Source organism: Athalia rosae, chromosome 3 (assembly GCF_917208135.1).
Source record: "Athalia rosae chromosome 3, iyAthRosa1.1, whole genome shotgun sequence".
Lineage (NCBI taxonomy): Eukaryota > Metazoa > Arthropoda > Insecta > Hymenoptera > Athaliidae > Athalia > Athalia rosae.
In genome coordinates, this window is record NC_064028.1 from 14,424,199 (window position 1) to 14,440,868 (window position 16,670).

At 36.1% G+C, this 16,670-nt stretch overlaps 3 protein-coding genes across 7 annotated transcripts in view; 1 reads left to right on the top strand and 2 right to left on the bottom strand.

Annotated features, from left to right (window-relative positions):
* Nucleotides 1-439: 439 nt before the first annotated feature.
* On the top strand, nucleotides 440-3,762 carry LOC105691959 (katanin p60 ATPase-containing subunit A-like 2). Its single transcript, XM_012410802.3, has 8 exons — nucleotides 440-611; nucleotides 692-762; nucleotides 1,158-1,349; nucleotides 1,655-1,973; nucleotides 2,047-2,215; nucleotides 2,540-2,652; nucleotides 2,735-2,940; nucleotides 3,065-3,762. The coding sequence occupies exons 1-8, from the start codon at nucleotides 552-554 to the stop codon at nucleotides 3,450-3,452; spliced, it is 1,518 nt and encodes a 505-aa protein (XP_012266225.2). The 5' UTR covers nucleotides 440-551; the 3' UTR covers nucleotides 3,453-3,762.
* On the bottom strand, nucleotides 3,507-9,530 carry LOC105691957 (hemocyte protein-glutamine gamma-glutamyltransferase-like). 2 transcript variants are annotated; one of them, XM_012410800.3, is made up of 8 exons: nucleotides 8,544-9,530; nucleotides 6,336-6,808; nucleotides 6,037-6,263; nucleotides 5,366-5,967; nucleotides 5,182-5,279; nucleotides 4,792-5,082; nucleotides 4,544-4,704; nucleotides 3,507-4,454 (listed from the first exon to the last, which is right to left on the bottom strand). In XM_012410800.3, exons 2-8 carry the CDS (start codon nucleotides 6,805-6,807, stop codon nucleotides 4,167-4,169), a joined length of 2,139 nt encoding a protein of 712 aa, XP_012266223.1. In that variant the 5' UTR covers nucleotide 6,808; nucleotides 8,544-9,530; the 3' UTR covers nucleotides 3,507-4,166. The 2 variants fall into 2 exon arrangements, with proteins under 2 accessions (XP_012266223.1, XP_020711437.1); XM_020855778.2 differs by lacking the exon at nucleotides 8,544-9,530 and adding an exon at nucleotides 7,505-8,514.
* Nucleotides 9,531-11,684: 2,154 nt separating this feature from the next.
* LOC105691904 (GRAM domain-containing protein 2A-like) overlaps nucleotides 11,685-16,670 on the bottom strand; it is a 30,608-nt gene continuing 25,622 nt past the window's right edge. For all 4 annotated transcript variants that reach the window (XM_012410713.3, XM_020855779.2, XM_048652631.1 and 1 more), the window contains 4 exons: nucleotides 16,216-16,360; nucleotides 15,441-15,958; nucleotides 15,054-15,333; nucleotides 11,685-14,958 (listed from right to left, as the gene is read on the bottom strand). In XM_012410713.3, the coding sequence (XP_012266136.2) occupies nucleotides 14,848-14,958; nucleotides 15,054-15,333; nucleotides 15,441-15,958; nucleotides 16,216-16,360 (1,054 nt within the window). In that variant the 3' untranslated portion in view covers nucleotides 11,685-14,847. The remainder of the gene's footprint in view (nucleotides 14,959-15,053; nucleotides 15,334-15,440; nucleotides 15,959-16,215; nucleotides 16,361-16,670) is intronic.

Consider the following 16,670-nt stretch of genomic DNA (forward strand, 5'->3'; position numbering starts at 1 on the left):
TCTTTCATCGATCAAGTTTTTCCCGGATAATCATCGACGACTCTAAACAGTCTAAACAACAATTCCAACGAAAATGAATCTTTTCCAAAAATTAAACCAATCAGATTTCATCTTTTCGTCATCTTTTTCTGCGATGAGATACAAACTGAAGTTCTTATGAGCTAGAAAACACGAAAATCCGAACCATTTTTGAAAACTGGTCTGATAAAAAATGTTATCGGCCCAACCGACTAAATTATAAATTAAATTTTCATGAAATTTCAAAACACGTGTAGATTGAGGAGCGTGTTCGTCCGATCGAAACATATATCATTGGTGGAGGGCCTCCTACCTCGTCATCGTTACTATGGAAACGAAAACAAATTTATTATATTATTCTAATATCATTTCTGGTAAACAAGACTTTTGTTTTTCCTCTTCCTTCAGGTCGAAGGATCAGGCTTGTGCGCCTCATGACCAATAAAATAACTTCCTCGAAAAAATCGGTTCGTTGAATTTATCAATAAAATCTGTGATCGCCAAATAACTATATCCTGAAAAGGTCCTATAAGATGACGGATTTTTTATCCTCCTACACAAACAGGAAAGTGTCCCAACTGGCCAGAGAAAAGGTATGTAGTTATTCTTGGGATTATATGAAATCAATTTTTCGGAATCCTAAAAAATTGGAAAACCATTTTTACTCCTGAAGGAAGAAAAACGAACGCAGGAAAGGCGAAGAAGTCTCATGTACTTGATGGCGGATTTTCTGCGTGAGCAAGGGTAGATATTGTCAAGTTGTTTTTTTCCATACCTCGCGTGAAATTGATAATAGAAAACGTAGAGATCCGCACAAAACATATGCTATATAAATATACACATTCGTATATCGCGCATTTTTAATCAAGCCTTGAAAGCTCGTTGAAAAATTAATTACACGAAAAACCTGTGTTCATTAAAACTTTAATTCTCCTTACCTTTGCGTTCTAATTAATTCTCTATAATATGTATACATGCATGTTTTTTATGAATTACACGACTGCGACGAAAGAAATCAAAAAGAAAATCGTGTCAAGTAACCCCGCAAATCATTATGGGTATAAGGATCGCTTGAACGAGCCACGCAAACGGGAGTCAATTTTTTCCCCTCTCCTTTATTTATTTCATTAAACTTCAAGGTGCAACGAAACTGTAGAATCGCTCGTGAGAGAAGCTCAACTTTCTGGCGACTATCAAGTCTGCGACAACATAGATCTGGACACCGTCCTAGTTGAATTTTCTGACTACTACTACGCAAAGTACAACAAATACCCGAAAATCTGCAAAAAAATCGATCCAGTTCCCACGAACTCCAACAACAATAGCAACACGTGAGTATACCTCTGTGAAAAAAAGAATAAGAAAAAAGTTACCACCCCGTTTCTTTTTTCTTTCTTCTTTTTCTCATGTTACATTCAAATGAACTTCCTTTTAATATTTATGAATGTCATGCAATCTGGTATGAATTTCCATTATAATTATGCCCCAGTTGGGTGAATTCTGTTGTTTTATACTGCTGTATGCGCATTATCGAACGGTCCTGTAAAAATTGTTGTAAAATTTTTATCGTTGGTACCTATTTCTGGAGACAAAAAAATAATTCAAAATCCAATCGGGTGTCTAAAAAATTTTGCAGGGTACGAAGAGAAAAGAGTCAGAAAAATAATTCCCGAAAAATTCTTCAAGAATCGTCGCAATTACCTGCGGTTTCAGAATCGGCTACTGTGAAAACAAAAAAATTAAACAATTCCCAGTCATCCATCGAAGAAAATTTTGGCATGACCGTTACACCGATTTTTCAGTGTTCCGGAAACTCTGATAATGGACAATTTTCAGTTAATCACCAACACGAAGATAGGGAGACAATTTTTTCGGGAGAAAAAATACTGAAACCTATAGGAGATTTGTATCAACCTGGAACAGATTGGAGAGAAATGGCGGAAATGATATCCAGGGTAAATAATAAATTTAACTTGCGCTGTTCCGGGTCGATTTTTCTTCAATTTAAGCTCACTTACGTTTTCACAGGAGATCGTTACGACGGACTTGAACGTCCATTGGAAGGATATAGAGGGTTTGGAAGAGTGCAAAAGACTGCTAAAGGAAGCTACGGTCTATCCGATAAAATATCCGGAACTATTTGGAGGAAAATTATCCCCTTGGCAAGGGATACTTTTATACGGTCCTCCGGGAACTGGTAGCGCAATTATGAAATTATCGTCCACTAGTTCGACTGCACCATCTGAAGTTGGGGAGGTCCCTAAAATTATGCACACAAAAAATGACATTCGAAATACAATTGTTTCAAGTAACTCGTCGCGTCGAAAAAATATTTATCCGCCATCTCTAAACTTCGGTCATCAATCCTGAGAAAATTCCTAAGTAAATTATTCGAGTCTACTTTAAATTCGGGTTCACCATCCCGGCTTGTTAAAAAAAAAAAAAAAAAAAGAAATCTGTAAGCGAGACTATTCATTTGAATCATAATATTTCACCTAGTTTTTTTTTTCACTCGTCACAGGTAAGACCATGCTGGCTAAGGCTGTAGCAACGGAATGCAAGACGACATTTTTCAACATTTCATCGAGTTCCATAATAAGCAAATGGAGAGGAGACTCGGAGAAGCTGGTTCGGGTACGGACGCCATTCTAATTTTCTGTTAAAAATTATTCGGAAATGCTCAACCGACTGGTTAAAAAATACCTGCGGTACACAGGTCCTTTTTGAACTGGCGAGATATCATTCTCCGGCTGTTATTTTCGTCGACGAAGCTGATTGGACGTCAGGATCGGGTCAAGGAGATTTTAAATCCTCGAGTACGGAACCGGCAAAACGCTTTAGAGCAGAATTGCTAGCTAGAATGGACGGCCTCGCTGCCAGCGATAATCAAATCCTGCTCTTAGCGGCCTCAAATTTACCCTGGTGAGTAGATTAGTCGGTTTCCGATAAACTGATCAAACTATCCAGGACTACGTAGTGATCTGGTGGAATATAACAAGACGTTCAATATATCTATGATAAGACAAATATTTCCAATATCTTTCAGGGAATTAGACGTGGCTCTTCTTCGGCGTTTAGAAAAGCGTATTTTAGTCGATTTACCAAATGCAAAAACTCGTTTCGAATTTCTCAGGACATACGTTGACCCTGAACTCTCGCAGGACAAAGAATTTTTCGAAATTGTACAAATGACCGAAGGTTATTCCTGCGCCGATATTAAATTAATATGCAAGGAGGCCTGGATGATGCAATTGAGACCGATCTGGCAAATGTTGGAGGAGAATAAAATCGTGAGAAGTGAAATTGGAAAAATGAATCACGGAACGATAAGCGAATTAAGTTACTTAAAGGCGGCACTTGATGGAATTAAACCGACAGCTAAACACGTTGCGGAGATGTACCAGCGATGGAAGGAAAGGTTTGGGGCCTCTTAAAGGCCGATGTATGTACCTGTGCATGGGTAGAAAAAAAAAACGTACATCTCAAAATTTGTTCTATTTATGATTATTTGTAAATAAAAATTTCACGAGAGGAAGGAGAAACAGAAAAAATTATGATCGCACTTATAATTCAACACACGCTCGACTGCGCCTGATTGTAGGCAACTCAAGTCACAGGGTGAATTTGGTGGATTCGTTCGAATCCATGTTCTCGATCCGAGGAGTACAATCTACTGTAAATGAATCAATATTGAAATGCTTCTTGCAATCACATTTTTTTTTTTTTTCTTTGCAAGGAATTTTACTCTTCACAAATAAAATGAAAAATAGAAAAAGGAAACTGAAAGTTTCCGGCCCATTTACAGGGGAACAATGATTCTTTTCCTCTTTTCTGAAGTTTTTTTTTCATCGTGTTATAATCAGAAGTGGGTCACGAGGACGTTAATGGTTAACCATAATGCGAATAACGTCATTAAACGGGACGCAGCCTTTTACAGCCACACACAATAATCGTGTAGCTAACCGCAATCATATTAAGTAAAAAAAGAAAATAAATATATAATTATAAAATAGAATAAATCCGGATGATATTCATCATACGAACGCGATCTTCGTATACCTCTTGAATAAACTTTCGAACGAAAATCGAATTGAGTATAACAATAGAATAATGTACCCCATATAGATCTTCAATGTTTGGAAAAAATATCACTCGTCCTCGTCAAAGACCTCAACGGTTGCCGATCCTGTGACGTCTACGAGTTGCTTGGACGTGAAAGTTGCGATAATTTGTTGTTTGCCAGCTTTTTGCGGTTCAAACTGATGCTCAACTCTGACTAATTCGTTCGGTCCGACGTCTCTGAACGGCAGAGTTTTGTTTCTGGTCAATCCGGGACCGGCGTAGTTAAACTTACATTGGGTTAAAATTCTATTCAACGGATTCGTGAAGCTCAGCGAAATGGCCGCAGGTTTTCCGACGATAAGTTCGCCGTCGATCTGTAGATATGATCGTGAAACGCAACGTTAATACGCCAATAAGTTTCGAGCGTAAGACAAAATAATAATAATAATTCTGGTTCCATTACCTTGACGGTTATTGGCGGTTTTAAAACTTGGAAATCGTCTTCTTCGGCCCATGTTTGATTGGTTTCCTTAACAGTTGCTATAGCGTAGAGCTTCATTATCGAATATTCGACCAATTTCTCAAGGTAATCGTCAACTTTCACGGTCAGTTTGAGCTGTTCGGCTGAAAAATTTTAAACAATATATTTTCGTCGGTTTTCGTCGGCTACCATCGGTAGAATTTTCTAGCATGAATAAATCAAACACTCACTGCCCCCAGGATGAACGGTGAACTGTCCGGTCGCTCTCTTTACCAAATTAGCTTTAACTCCGGTGTAATAAACACTTCCGGCCGATAATATCGCCTGAATATTTCTCGGTTCGTTTGATTTATTCTTTATGCGGACCGTCACGGCGAACGGTTGACCAATTTTCACTCTGTCCAAATCAACGAGTTCGAACTCAACGTCTTCTTTCGCCGCATCTGGAACAGCGTAGAACTTCTTCGCTCTTTCCGAACCTCGCACCGCTCTGAGTAAAGTCAAACGTTCGGCTTCCGTTCCTGAGAAGGAAAAAAATAATCATTAGTCAAATCTGGTCAGTTGGAACGTTTGGAAAACTTGAAAAATCATAATCACGTGTCTAAAAATACGTTACTCGCCTTCTTTAGATTTGTACAAGGCGGTGATGTCCTCCTTGTCACGATCGCCGTTAGGATCGAAGATGAACGGGATTTTGGTCAAAATCATTCTGCCGATACTGTGGAGAAGAGGAGAAAAATTTAGGAACATGTTTACTCGTTGACATTTTTATGGAAGGTGGGTTGCGAGAGAAATGGCACTAACTGGTATTTGTTGCAGTCTATTTTGCTCCATCCAAAATCGCTGGTCGGATCTTCCTTCCATCTCATGAGATCGGCGTTAACGGAGGCCAACATGAAAGGTACGTCGTAATTGTAACCGACCGCACCGTCTTTTATGGCTTCGAGAGAAGTCGGACCGCATTGGTACATTCCGTCAGAAGTTTCTTGAGGAGTAGCATCGATCGCTTGCCATCCGCCGTAACCTTTCGGGAGATCCGGTCTCGACATCCAAACGTCGTTCCATACGTGATAATTCCAAATGGAGTCTTCCCCCATCGGATTTTCGGGGTCGTATTCCAACTCCTCGTTGTCAGCGTTGTAGTAACGATCGACGGACAGAGACGCGTTCGCGTCATGGGCCGATACCAAATTCGAAACGACTCTCGACGGTATCCCTAGGGCTCTGCAAACCGTTGTCGTTACACCGGCGAACACCCAACATTGACCGTAACTAACTTCTTCCTTAGTTTCCAAAAATTGTTCGAGGATCGGCACACTCCCCGTCCAAGCTGACGGGGCCGTGCCGTCCGAATACTCGCCGTCCCAACGACCGGTGAGAACACCCCTGTCGTCGTTCGAATTCACCTGAGGATCGTAGAGTTTTAGGAATTTGATGATTGAAAATGTAATTAGCCGAAAAACTAACTGACTCACGATTCTCGAAATCGCCCTCGTCATTTTGATGGGATCCCCGCGAGATGCGGCCTTTATTCCCGATCTTTCCAACAAAAGTTGACACGCGGGAAGAACGCAGGCGTCGAATTGACCGAAGACCCATTCCCTGCCTCTGCAACTCCCCAAAGCACCGACCCAAATTTTTCCGGTGTCATTGCCGATGTACTCGTCGAGGAGTCTCTGGTCTTCCATGTAAACCGAGTCCTCTGTGCGCGAAAAAACGTTCGATAAATGAATCGAAGGTAAATTTGTTCGAAAAGCTCTTGAATTTTACGTACCTTTGAGCCACGGGTTGAACAGCAAATAAATATCCTTATCCAAGTGATAAGTATTCGGTGGCTTCTTACTCCCAGCGGTGGTAGTTTCGACATTCAATTGCCAAATACCGACCGGACTGTCGAAAGGGCTTCTAACTTCGACCATGAGATCTTCGCCGTTTATACCAATCATTCTGATTCCCCATGCCTCCAAATCCGTGAGATAAGTGTCTCTCGGTGTAACGGTGCTCACTCCTCTAGTTCCTTTCAGGACGTTCGAATTCGGACCGAAACTGAATAACATGCGAACTATATCCGTTTCATCGACGTAACTGCGATCGAAACGTATAGCCAAATTGAATGGCTGACCCCGCCGAAGAACCGGTGTAGGTGGGTCCATATGAACGAGTTCATATTTACACGTACGATGAGCAGTCGCGTTATCCTGCTCATAGAGGAAAATCCCCTTAACGACCAACGATTCCGACGCCATTCTGGATGAAAAGTTTAAACGAAAAATCAATTACGGAAATCATGATCTTCCATGGAGAAGGTAAAATGAAGAGGGGAACAGAACCGTTGAAGGATCGTTTCACCTTACGATGATACGATCTACGGGTTACGGCACCTTCATTGTACATGTAACGTGCTCAAAGTGAACGATAGCAATTTACTTTGCAGTACGAGTTGTAATAATAATAATAATAATAATAATTGAGCAAACTGCATTGTGCAAATATCACCGGGATGCAAATAAAAATCTTAACAAATTTAAAGATGCAATATTTTTCAACCGATTCTTGCATCTCGTACGCACTCGAGTCTTCCAGTGTCAATATTCTCGATGAGAAAAAAATTACCAAGGTTGAAGGAGAAGAGGGAAGAGGAGGGGAAAAAATTGAAATAAAAAAATGCGAAAAAAGTCTCAGGCAGCGCAGCGATTGTTCCGTATACCCTACAATTTTTATGAATCGATTATAAAATCCGGAACGGATGAATTACATGTTTAACGTAACGCGATATTAAGAAACGTGTTCGCAATATCCGCGTTTGATTCACCAGGTTTAACATAAATATTGTCTATACCCATGTGTGTAAATTGCAACACAAGGATGCTGTACATAGCACCTATTTAGCTCGACTGAACATGTACCATATAATTACGTAATTTATTATATGTATGTACGTACCTGCCGCATTCAATTTATAATTGTCAAAGCCGGAAAAAATTCCTTGAGAGCCTAATAGAGCTGTGCGACTTTATAACTGCAGAATTCATTCGAGTCGATTTACTACGGATCGAGTGAAAAGTATTTATGTACATAGAAATTTTAAGAGCAAAGTCAACGTTTTTCGCATCGCTGCATTTTCATTACTGCACCTAAACGTGCATACCGCGTATGTACCGTGTAAAATACCGGGTGATTCATTTCATCTGTCCCTGTATCGGAAAAATTTCTCGGTACAACCTGCATAGAAGAGAATAATGTGCATTGAATAAGAAAGTAGTTTGGTAACGATCTTTTGGAAGAAAATTCATGAAAAACGCTCCGGAAAAGAATTGAAAAGAAAAAAAAATGGCCTTCGTCTCTTCTGCAGGGGTGACGCAACTGGATCAAATTGGGCACGGTTGTACGCGATCTTTTGCATGAAATTTTTTTTTCGTCGAATCTTGAAAAAAGTTCACCTTGGGCAAATTGAATGAAAAGAAAACGGGTGTAATTCTGTATATTACAGTTAAATTGTAGGCGCAAAGTAAACGTTATTCTCATGCATTACCTCGCTGACTAAATATATGCCGATACATGGCACGTTGTGACAGATGATTCAAATAAAATTCCCCGTACCTTCTTGTACGGCTGCTTCAATTATTCTTTTACCTTTCTAGCAAATTCAATTATAGAATTCGAATTGAGTCAGCGTAACTATAGCTGCAGATCGCATTTTAAAGTTACTTCAATTTTTCAATAATAAATTATCCGTTCATTTACCACATAGGGTGCAGCTGCATGAGAAGAAGTATTTAATACCTTATCCGGCTTGTAAGATTTAAAAAAAAAATGACTTCATAATCCCTCATTTTTTTCTGTGACATAAGATTTTTTCACATAGAATGTGCAAAATTACTATCGTCATGAGGTTTTTTTTTCATTTCGGTTTGAGAAGAAAAAAAAAAGAGAATGAAACGATCGTGTACAGAATGTAATAATGAAAATTTGTTTTACTGACCTTGTCCAATATATTATTGAAAAAGAATCTTCGGAATGGATCTCCAAAAGAAAAAAGAAATAATTGCTGGTAACAATTTACGGCGAATGAAGGAGTTTTATTTGAAAATGTATGAAATTATTTATCTCGTTCTTTTTTCTTTTCTTTTTTTTCCCTTAATCTCATTCGATCCAATATGAGCTAATGTTATATCCGCATCAATCGGCAACAATCTGATTTACACTGTCGTCTAAGGATTATGTGAACAGCCTTTTATACACAAGTTACAGCTTCCTTTCAAACGACCACAAAATCCCCACTTATTAAGTATTAATATGGGTATATAGCACATAACAACGCACAATCTTTTAAATATCTTGCATTAATCTTTACGTTTCCCATAATAAGGTTACTTAATTTATTACTAATTTGTGGTGAATTAAGATCGAAACGATAAATAGGGACGAAAAATGAAATTACAGGCGCGCCGGAAGTCTCCCCCTTTTCCAAATAAATATCTGAATAAATAAACGAATTGGCAAATAAATAAGGAAGATCACAATTTTTTTTCATCCCGTGGTAGTTTGCGAGGGATAAATTTTTTTTCATCTCCCACAACGGACGAATGCTTGAGTAGAAAATGAATGGATGCAGAATGATGAATAAGTGAATTATTAATCGCAAGCATCGGTGATATTACCGAACCGGAAACGGCTGAACTTGTTGGGTGTAACAATTTCACCGATTATAGCTTATCAACTAGACATGGTTGCTAATTAAAGCTAACCGCATATCCCATATGTGCGAAGTTTATTGTGGGGGTGGCGAGCTGCGATATGGTTAATATATCCGGAATCCAGCATCACAAAATGGTACAGTGCAAACTGCAATTCCTCGGTTAATAAATTCATAATAAACATTGCGCAGTTATGTTTTATTTACCGTAACAACCTTAACTTATACTCAGTAAATGTCATCCAAACCAATAATTCATTTAAAAAAGAAAAAGGATACCAAGAATATGAAACAGATCCGCTGGACCAAATTTAACTCGATTCTTTCGATTTCATTTTTCGGGATATTAACAGACGTGGTTATAAAAAAGAACAAGAAACAACTTGAATTCAATAAATAATTATGGTTTAAAATACGTATAAATACTTTTTCATAATATTTTTTATTCGGTCTTCTGCGTCTTATTAGTGTACTGTAATTGTTTTAAAATGTGTATCGCATGTAATTAACTATTCACAAATTTTTATACGTGATAATAATAATAATATTACATTATAATAATTATTGGTCTGTCACTAGTATAATTTTTTCTTTTCAATTTTATCCCTTTTTCCCCTTTTTGTCACCCTTCCCCCCAATTATTACAGGACTCAGCGTTTCATCTAAGCGTGTATTTTATGATTATATCAATAATTAGGTATACTTCGTGTTACTGTACAATAATAATTAATAATGTTACTCGCATCAATCGTATAAATTAAATCATCATCATTATTATTATTACATTATTATTATTAATACTATTTTTATTATTATCTTTAAGAATATTCGGCTGTAATTTCTCTTCACATCAAACAATTTTTCTTTTGGTGACGTAATGTCATTGAAAAAATGTTTAAAAAAACAACAACAAACAGCTAATTAACCCATACTAACACCAGTATTTTTTTGTTTCTTTCAAAATCAAATTTATCAAATTTTTCTGCAATTCAAAAATTCTCACGTAACGTGCAGTATAATATACAACGATTGAAAATGATTTTTACAAAATTACTAATAAATTAAAAATATTATTACAACATAATTTTCTTAACAGATATACCAGCAAATAACCAAAATAATAACAATAATAGTAATAGTAATAATAATATATCATTTATGAAAAAATGGACTATATATTGAGCACCTTTCTAAAAAGTCTATACAAAAAACCATTATTACTGTAAGGCAAGTATATTTAGTAAGTATTCGTAATTATTATTTTTTGGACAAGAACAAAGAATTATTATGGCAATACGTTTTATTTTATTTCATTTTATTTGATATAATTTTATTTGTTTCTACTGCTGTCGTTTCTTTGTTCTTTTTTTTTTTCAATTATTCAATTCAATTTGATTTATTGTTCATTCTCATCCATTTTTTTTTCTCCGTCAACTTACACGGATGCAATGTACCTAAGAATTATAATTGTGAATATAATTATGTGTATATATCTATAGGGAATATACTAAGTAAAAAAAAGACAGAGAAAGAAGAAGATGAAAATTATTTCAGCAAAATTTGAAGGGGGGAAGAATTATAAAGAAAGGAAATCTTTTGTCACAAAATTATTCCGTCATCTATCCATACTCCTATGTACTATACATACAGGTATAAGATTTAGGGTGAAATAAATAAATAGAAATTGTTATCTGCAAATAAGTCTGCTGCAGTTATTATCAATTGGTTATCATAGTTTTGTTTTGTTATTTGTTTATTCTTTCTTTTAGTTGCTTCTTCGCTCATTTTTGTCATTACCCTATTATTCCGGTAATTAGACAGGGTCATTCTTCCAACTATTTCTTTTCAGTTTTTCTGTTCTCGAACTATATGGCACGTTTAATTTGGAGGTGGGGACATATGCGTAAATTTTATCGCCCTTATTTTTCTTGGCATTGAAGAATTTACACGTTATGTACTAATCAAAATTGATGTCCGCAGATATTTTGTTACGCTACCTAGCTGTGTATTATCATGTGATTTACTAGAGTTTGAATAACAATACTATGGATAATAATGTTAAATCAATAATCGATTTTCAAAGTAGTAAATTAACTGATAATTCATATGAGAAAAAGATAAAAGCAGGTAATATAATATGTAAGCTTAAGAGACATCAGCTAGGTTGTGTCCAGTTTATTAAAATTATATTTATTATAAACTATTATTACAAGTATATCATACACTGATGTATGATAATGGGCATTATCTTCTGTAAAGGAATGTCTATCTTTTGTTGATTTGTTTTATTTCTTTGAACTAATTTTCTTGTTCCTGTTAATCGGATTTTAGTCCTGTAACAAAATCAATTGATATCGTCTTCGTTTGGGAATGAATGAGTGGAGAGAAAGGAAAAACAAAAGTGTGAAAAACTAAAGAAACGAAAAATTTAAGAAAATCTTTTCTATTTTTGTATAATAATTGTTTTTTCTTTATCGCGTTCCTCCTGTATAAATAACTCGGAGTTTTGTAGGTTCAAAAATTTCGAATGTTTCAGTAATACCAGTCGTCAGGTAAAGCTATACATCTTTAGATAATAGGTAATAATAGAGATCGCATATAGTTTATTATCTCCATAATTGTAGTAATAGCGACCAATTTCTTTCATACCACAATCATAATTTATACTATATTACATTACCGTAGTATATACACACATACCTATGTCTCCGTACCGAAATATTACATAGAATATATAATAATTAGGTATTATTTGAACCTCCATGTCGATCACTTTTTACAGCGATTATTATATTTTTCAATTTACACCTACTGTTCACATTTTTCGTAAATATAAACTGAATAACTAAACGAGAATAACTAATTAATATTCACGATAATAATAACAACAGTAATAATAACACTAATAACAGTAATAATAAAGATAATCATAAAGTAGATATGATGGTATAATTATAAATATCGTAGTATCTTTGGTTTCTACATTAATAATTAATATATCGATGATGATAGTATGGCTACCGATCAATAAATTTATAATTGTTATTGGTTTTTTCTTATTACTATCATTATTATCAGACCATTTCTGTATCAAAATCTGCAGACATCAATTCGATAATAATTATCAAATATTGATCAACAAGATCCCTTGTCGCAATGAATAAAAATTGTGGTTATTATTATTACAGTTATTACGATTATTAGCATAATAATTCAAATAATAACGGTATAGTAACAAATCAAATGATTCTCCGATATTCAATAATACATAACGATATAATCGCGATGATAAAAACTGAAAATATAATCTATCCAATAAAATAACAAACATAATTATAATTACAACAAAACATAAAACGCTGTTATTCGAATTTCTATACATATATGATTATACGTAATTAGTTAATTAATAATTAATGTTTATAACAGCACTTCTCATAGATTCCCTGTTATTATATACTACTCGAAAAAAGCCATAGTTTAGCTACGTTCATACCGAAGATACATTCCGAAAAGAAATTTTACATATAATAACTATGTAGTAGATGAGCGGTACTATTTCGACGAATTAGCAAGCTTCAATAGGCAATATCGATGTTCATATGACAGGTAAATAGTATATTGATCATAAATTTGAAATTTTCTAAATTTGGAAACCAGTATCAGATATGATTATTGATTATGAGTTTATTGATAAATTATGTCATCTTTATTATGAACGCATTAAACGGATAACTTTGATCGAGATTATCCTTCCCAATTTTAATTATCACAGTCAACCTCCTATAACTTTGTTTTGTTTTATCGTTTTTTTTTTTTTTTATTTTTCATTTTCTCTGCACATCTCATTAAAGATTGCAGTTTGTGTTTTCAATTAGGTGTATTTGTATATAATATAACATTATCTTTCCATGTCTTTTTTTTCCTCATTTTCTTTCTTTTTTCTTGCCTCGTTGTTTTTACTGCAGATTATATACTTATTAAGCATAATATATTTCACTGCAGCGCAGACTTTTTACGGTGAAAATGTTGAAAAAATTTCAACCGTAATTCACCAATCATGTATCAATCAACGCGACTTATTCCGTAATCATCATTATTATTATTATTATCATTATTATAGTCAAACGGAGAAGAATGGAGAAAAATTGGCTATATCCGTAAGTATCTTTCTTTTTTCTTCTTTTTTTTTTTTTGAATTTTTCTCACGTTTTTCTATTCAAAGTTGACAACTGAAAATAAGCGGATGGTTTGTTGATTAAAACAAATCCTATAGAGCTCTGCAGATCTCCCGAGGTAAGTTTAATTTATATTTTATCATCATGAACTGGTATGCAATATAATAATATGTATTTTATGTGTTTCACACATAGTATAATTGTGTAATATGTTCAACGATGGCCGACTAGTAGCGAATTGCTATACATATAAATATGCAATGTTAGGTGTCTGTGTACGTGTATATGCGTATGTGTTCGTTTATTTGTCGTGTGATTTTATCAGCTAGTAATATTCCTTTTGTTTCATTTTCATTTCTCTCGTCATCATCATCATTATTACTGACAGGGTAGGTACGACTTTTTCTGACTAGTTAATTATGTACGAACAAAGTTCATTAGGTATACTAATATGCATGCGCCTCAAATGTTAATAGCGGTTAAATTATTACGAGAAAAAAAAATTTACATCGCACCGGACAAGGAAAGTACCTATTTTTCATTCTTTTCGTTTTTCTTTTCTGGTTTTTTGTTATTCTCGTTTCCATTATTGTTTATTAAGAAAAAAGAAATGGCGAAATCAATCCAAATAATCCTATTATATTATTTGATATAACGACACAATAAATTTGAACCGAGATAATTTATTACACCAGCGCTCTCTGAACATACGAGTGTCTACTTAATTTAATTTTTTTTTCTTTTTTGTTTCAATTATTTAATTGATTTGTTTCTGTTTCCTTCAACTCTGATGGTAGTTAGGAAACGAAACGATTCTACCAGCGAATTTCAAGTCACTGATTGACTGAAAAATTGACCTGCAATACTATCTTCGCAAGAATTCTGTGTTTTATATATATATATACATACATACATATATATATATATATTTAGTTTTGTTCTTTTCTTTATTTTTTATGCGTACCTACGAGTGTAATTCATGCGACGGATAATTATACCGCTGTCTTTTTCTAACTTGCCTTACTTCGAATCGATAGATAATTTGAAGTCTAGGAGCTATAAACAATGTCCTGATCCGAATATATGCAGTGATAATTTTCACCAACATTCACCTGCTTTAATCTTTCATCTTCGAAAGATAATATCAATCCATTATCTTCGCTACTCGATAAACAGGTGGGTCTGATCAATCGTTTATAGACCGCATGAAACGTTGCCGCCTTGACGACCGTAGCTACCTCTTTTAATGATAGTTTATTTCTTCTGCCTCTCGGTATATTCATTTCTTTGCTTGGTCTTTTCGTATTGCCGAACGCTCGCCGACGCGTCCTTACGTTTCATGCGCGAACGATACGGTGGGAGCGAGTCGTCTCATTAATTAATAAAATTACTTTACTCTTTAACCTCGGGGGCTAACTCGGGGCGTCCTCCGGGTCGATTATTCCCCCAGACATGGAACCACCATCCGCATCTTCCGTCATCGATACAAACTGCTGAGATAACGTCTGGAGACTTTGACGCACCTGGAAGTTTGAAAAAAAGGAAAATGAATCAATGGAAGTAGACCGCTCTATTTTCATCGTCCGATTGCTGTGAATATCATAGAAATTCTTAATACCTTGACTATCTGATCCAGATTGGAATTTAGATACTGTAAAAGTCTATCTTGGGTAAATCTCTCCGGTGACGCGAGTGGATGATTCAGATACGCAGCGTGTAAACGATCTATCCTCATCATCATCAACGCAGCGGATACGTAGAGCGCAGCTAACAGTGCCACTAAAATAGCGATAATTGTTCCAGGCCTAAAGCCACCCCAAAGGTTGGAGGATTGCGGCGAGGGCTTAACTGCAACAGCCTGCAAACTCACCGACTTCGCAGGCGCCACAGTTTCCAATCTGCAATGATACACGAAACGGTTAATTAATACATAATCCGACGGGTGATTAATTTGCATTATTGCAATGATAAAACAAAAAGAATAATTATCACGCAATATACCGACCTAGTAGTAGTGGAAACAGATCTTGGGATACTAGGGGGGAATCCATCCGTGTCCGTGCAAACCGTAGGCGGTCTCGACGTTCTGTCCGTACCACTTTCCGACATGCTGGAGTCGTCCTCTTCTAAATTAGCCTCCGAATCGTCAACGATAAGGGTTTCAGGCGCAAGAAGTTTTCCGGCAACTGGCAAGCTGGGGATATCCGCAGCTGGAACGGGTTCTTTGGCAGCGTCCCACACCTGCTTCATGAGCTTGAAAGTCGAGTCCCTCGACAGGAGGGAGCAAAAAACGTGTCTGTCCTCCTCCGTAGCGATGGCAACCGCATTTGGAATGATTCTAGCAGTTTTTTCTTTGCTGATCCTCAATACCGATGCCGTTGGTATGAGCAATTTTGTAATGTAACCGAACACGTTGCTGTAGAAACCGAAGTAGTTCGGAGTGATGTACAAATGCCCTTGCAGAAGTATATCCGCCACCAACGCACAACTGTAGTAATTCAACACGCGTTCATCAGCCGGTACCTAAACGTCAAAATTTCTTATCATATGTTTGAACATCCGGAGCTCCAGACAGGCTCAATAAAACCTTTGTACGGTCGCTTTCGATATCCGGATAAGAAACGATCGCTTTGTGTCAAGGCTCCGCCGTATCTCCTTGTAGGACACCGACTTTTTGGGTAAATTTCGAACCCGGATAATTCGGAGCAAGAGAGGACGAAGGGGAGATCGAACGACTTAGATTCAAGGCAATTGAAGAATATTGGAGATATAATTTTCACCTGTGTAAAATGACGATGAAATTTTTTCTGACGAGCACTGCTTGTGGACGACGACGATCTCGTTGACGGTCTTGTTGGAACTGCTACGGTTTGAATGCCAGCTGCCATCGATGGCGTACTTCTACTTAAGGGTTTCGACAATTGGCTGTAATCGGGAAAATTGAGTTAAATGATTTTCAACTACGAAGACAATAAGGAGGATTAGAAAACTAGATTTATATTTCACACCAAATTCATTCCATTACCTGAAAAAGAAAAAAATGAGAGGCGTGTTAACTTGTTCCATGCCTCATAAACCAAAGACTTGACACTCCGAATTATTGAAAAATGTAATCAAATAGGTACCACTTGGACAATTTCCGATCAATGATTGTTGAATCGAGACCATCGATCAAGCTATAGATTCCGCTCTTCACGACCGTGAAACCGGAAACGTATATTTTTGTCTCTGAACG

What these genes read in the sequence shown, in the direction of transcription:
- LOC105691957 (XM_012410800.3), bottom strand. Translation starts at nt 6,807, where the DNA reads ATGGCGTCGGAATCGTTGGTCGTTAAGGGGATTTTCCTCTATGAGCAG. An exon ending in GTTCAACCCGTGGCTCAAAG is followed by an intron (nt 6,264 to 6,335) that starts GTACGTAAAATT and finishes TTTCGCGCACAG; the next exon opens with AGGACTCGGTTTACATGGAA. An exon ending in ATAGACTGCAACAAATACCA is followed by an intron (nt 5,280 to 5,365) that starts GTTAGTGCCATT and finishes TCTTCTCCACAG; the next exon opens with TATCGGCAGAATGATTTTGA.
- LOC105691959 (XM_012410802.3), top strand. Translation starts at nt 552, where the DNA reads ATGACGGATTTTTTATCCTCCTACACAAACAGGAAAGTGTCCCAACTG. An exon ending in GATTTTCTGCGTGAGCAAGG is followed by an intron (nt 763 to 1,157) that starts GTAGATATTGTC and finishes TTAAACTTCAAG; the next exon opens with GTGCAACGAAACTGTAGAAT. An exon ending in TGGCGGAAATGATATCCAGG is followed by an intron (nt 1,974 to 2,046) that starts GTAAATAATAAA and finishes ACGTTTTCACAG; the next exon opens with GAGATCGTTACGACGGACTT.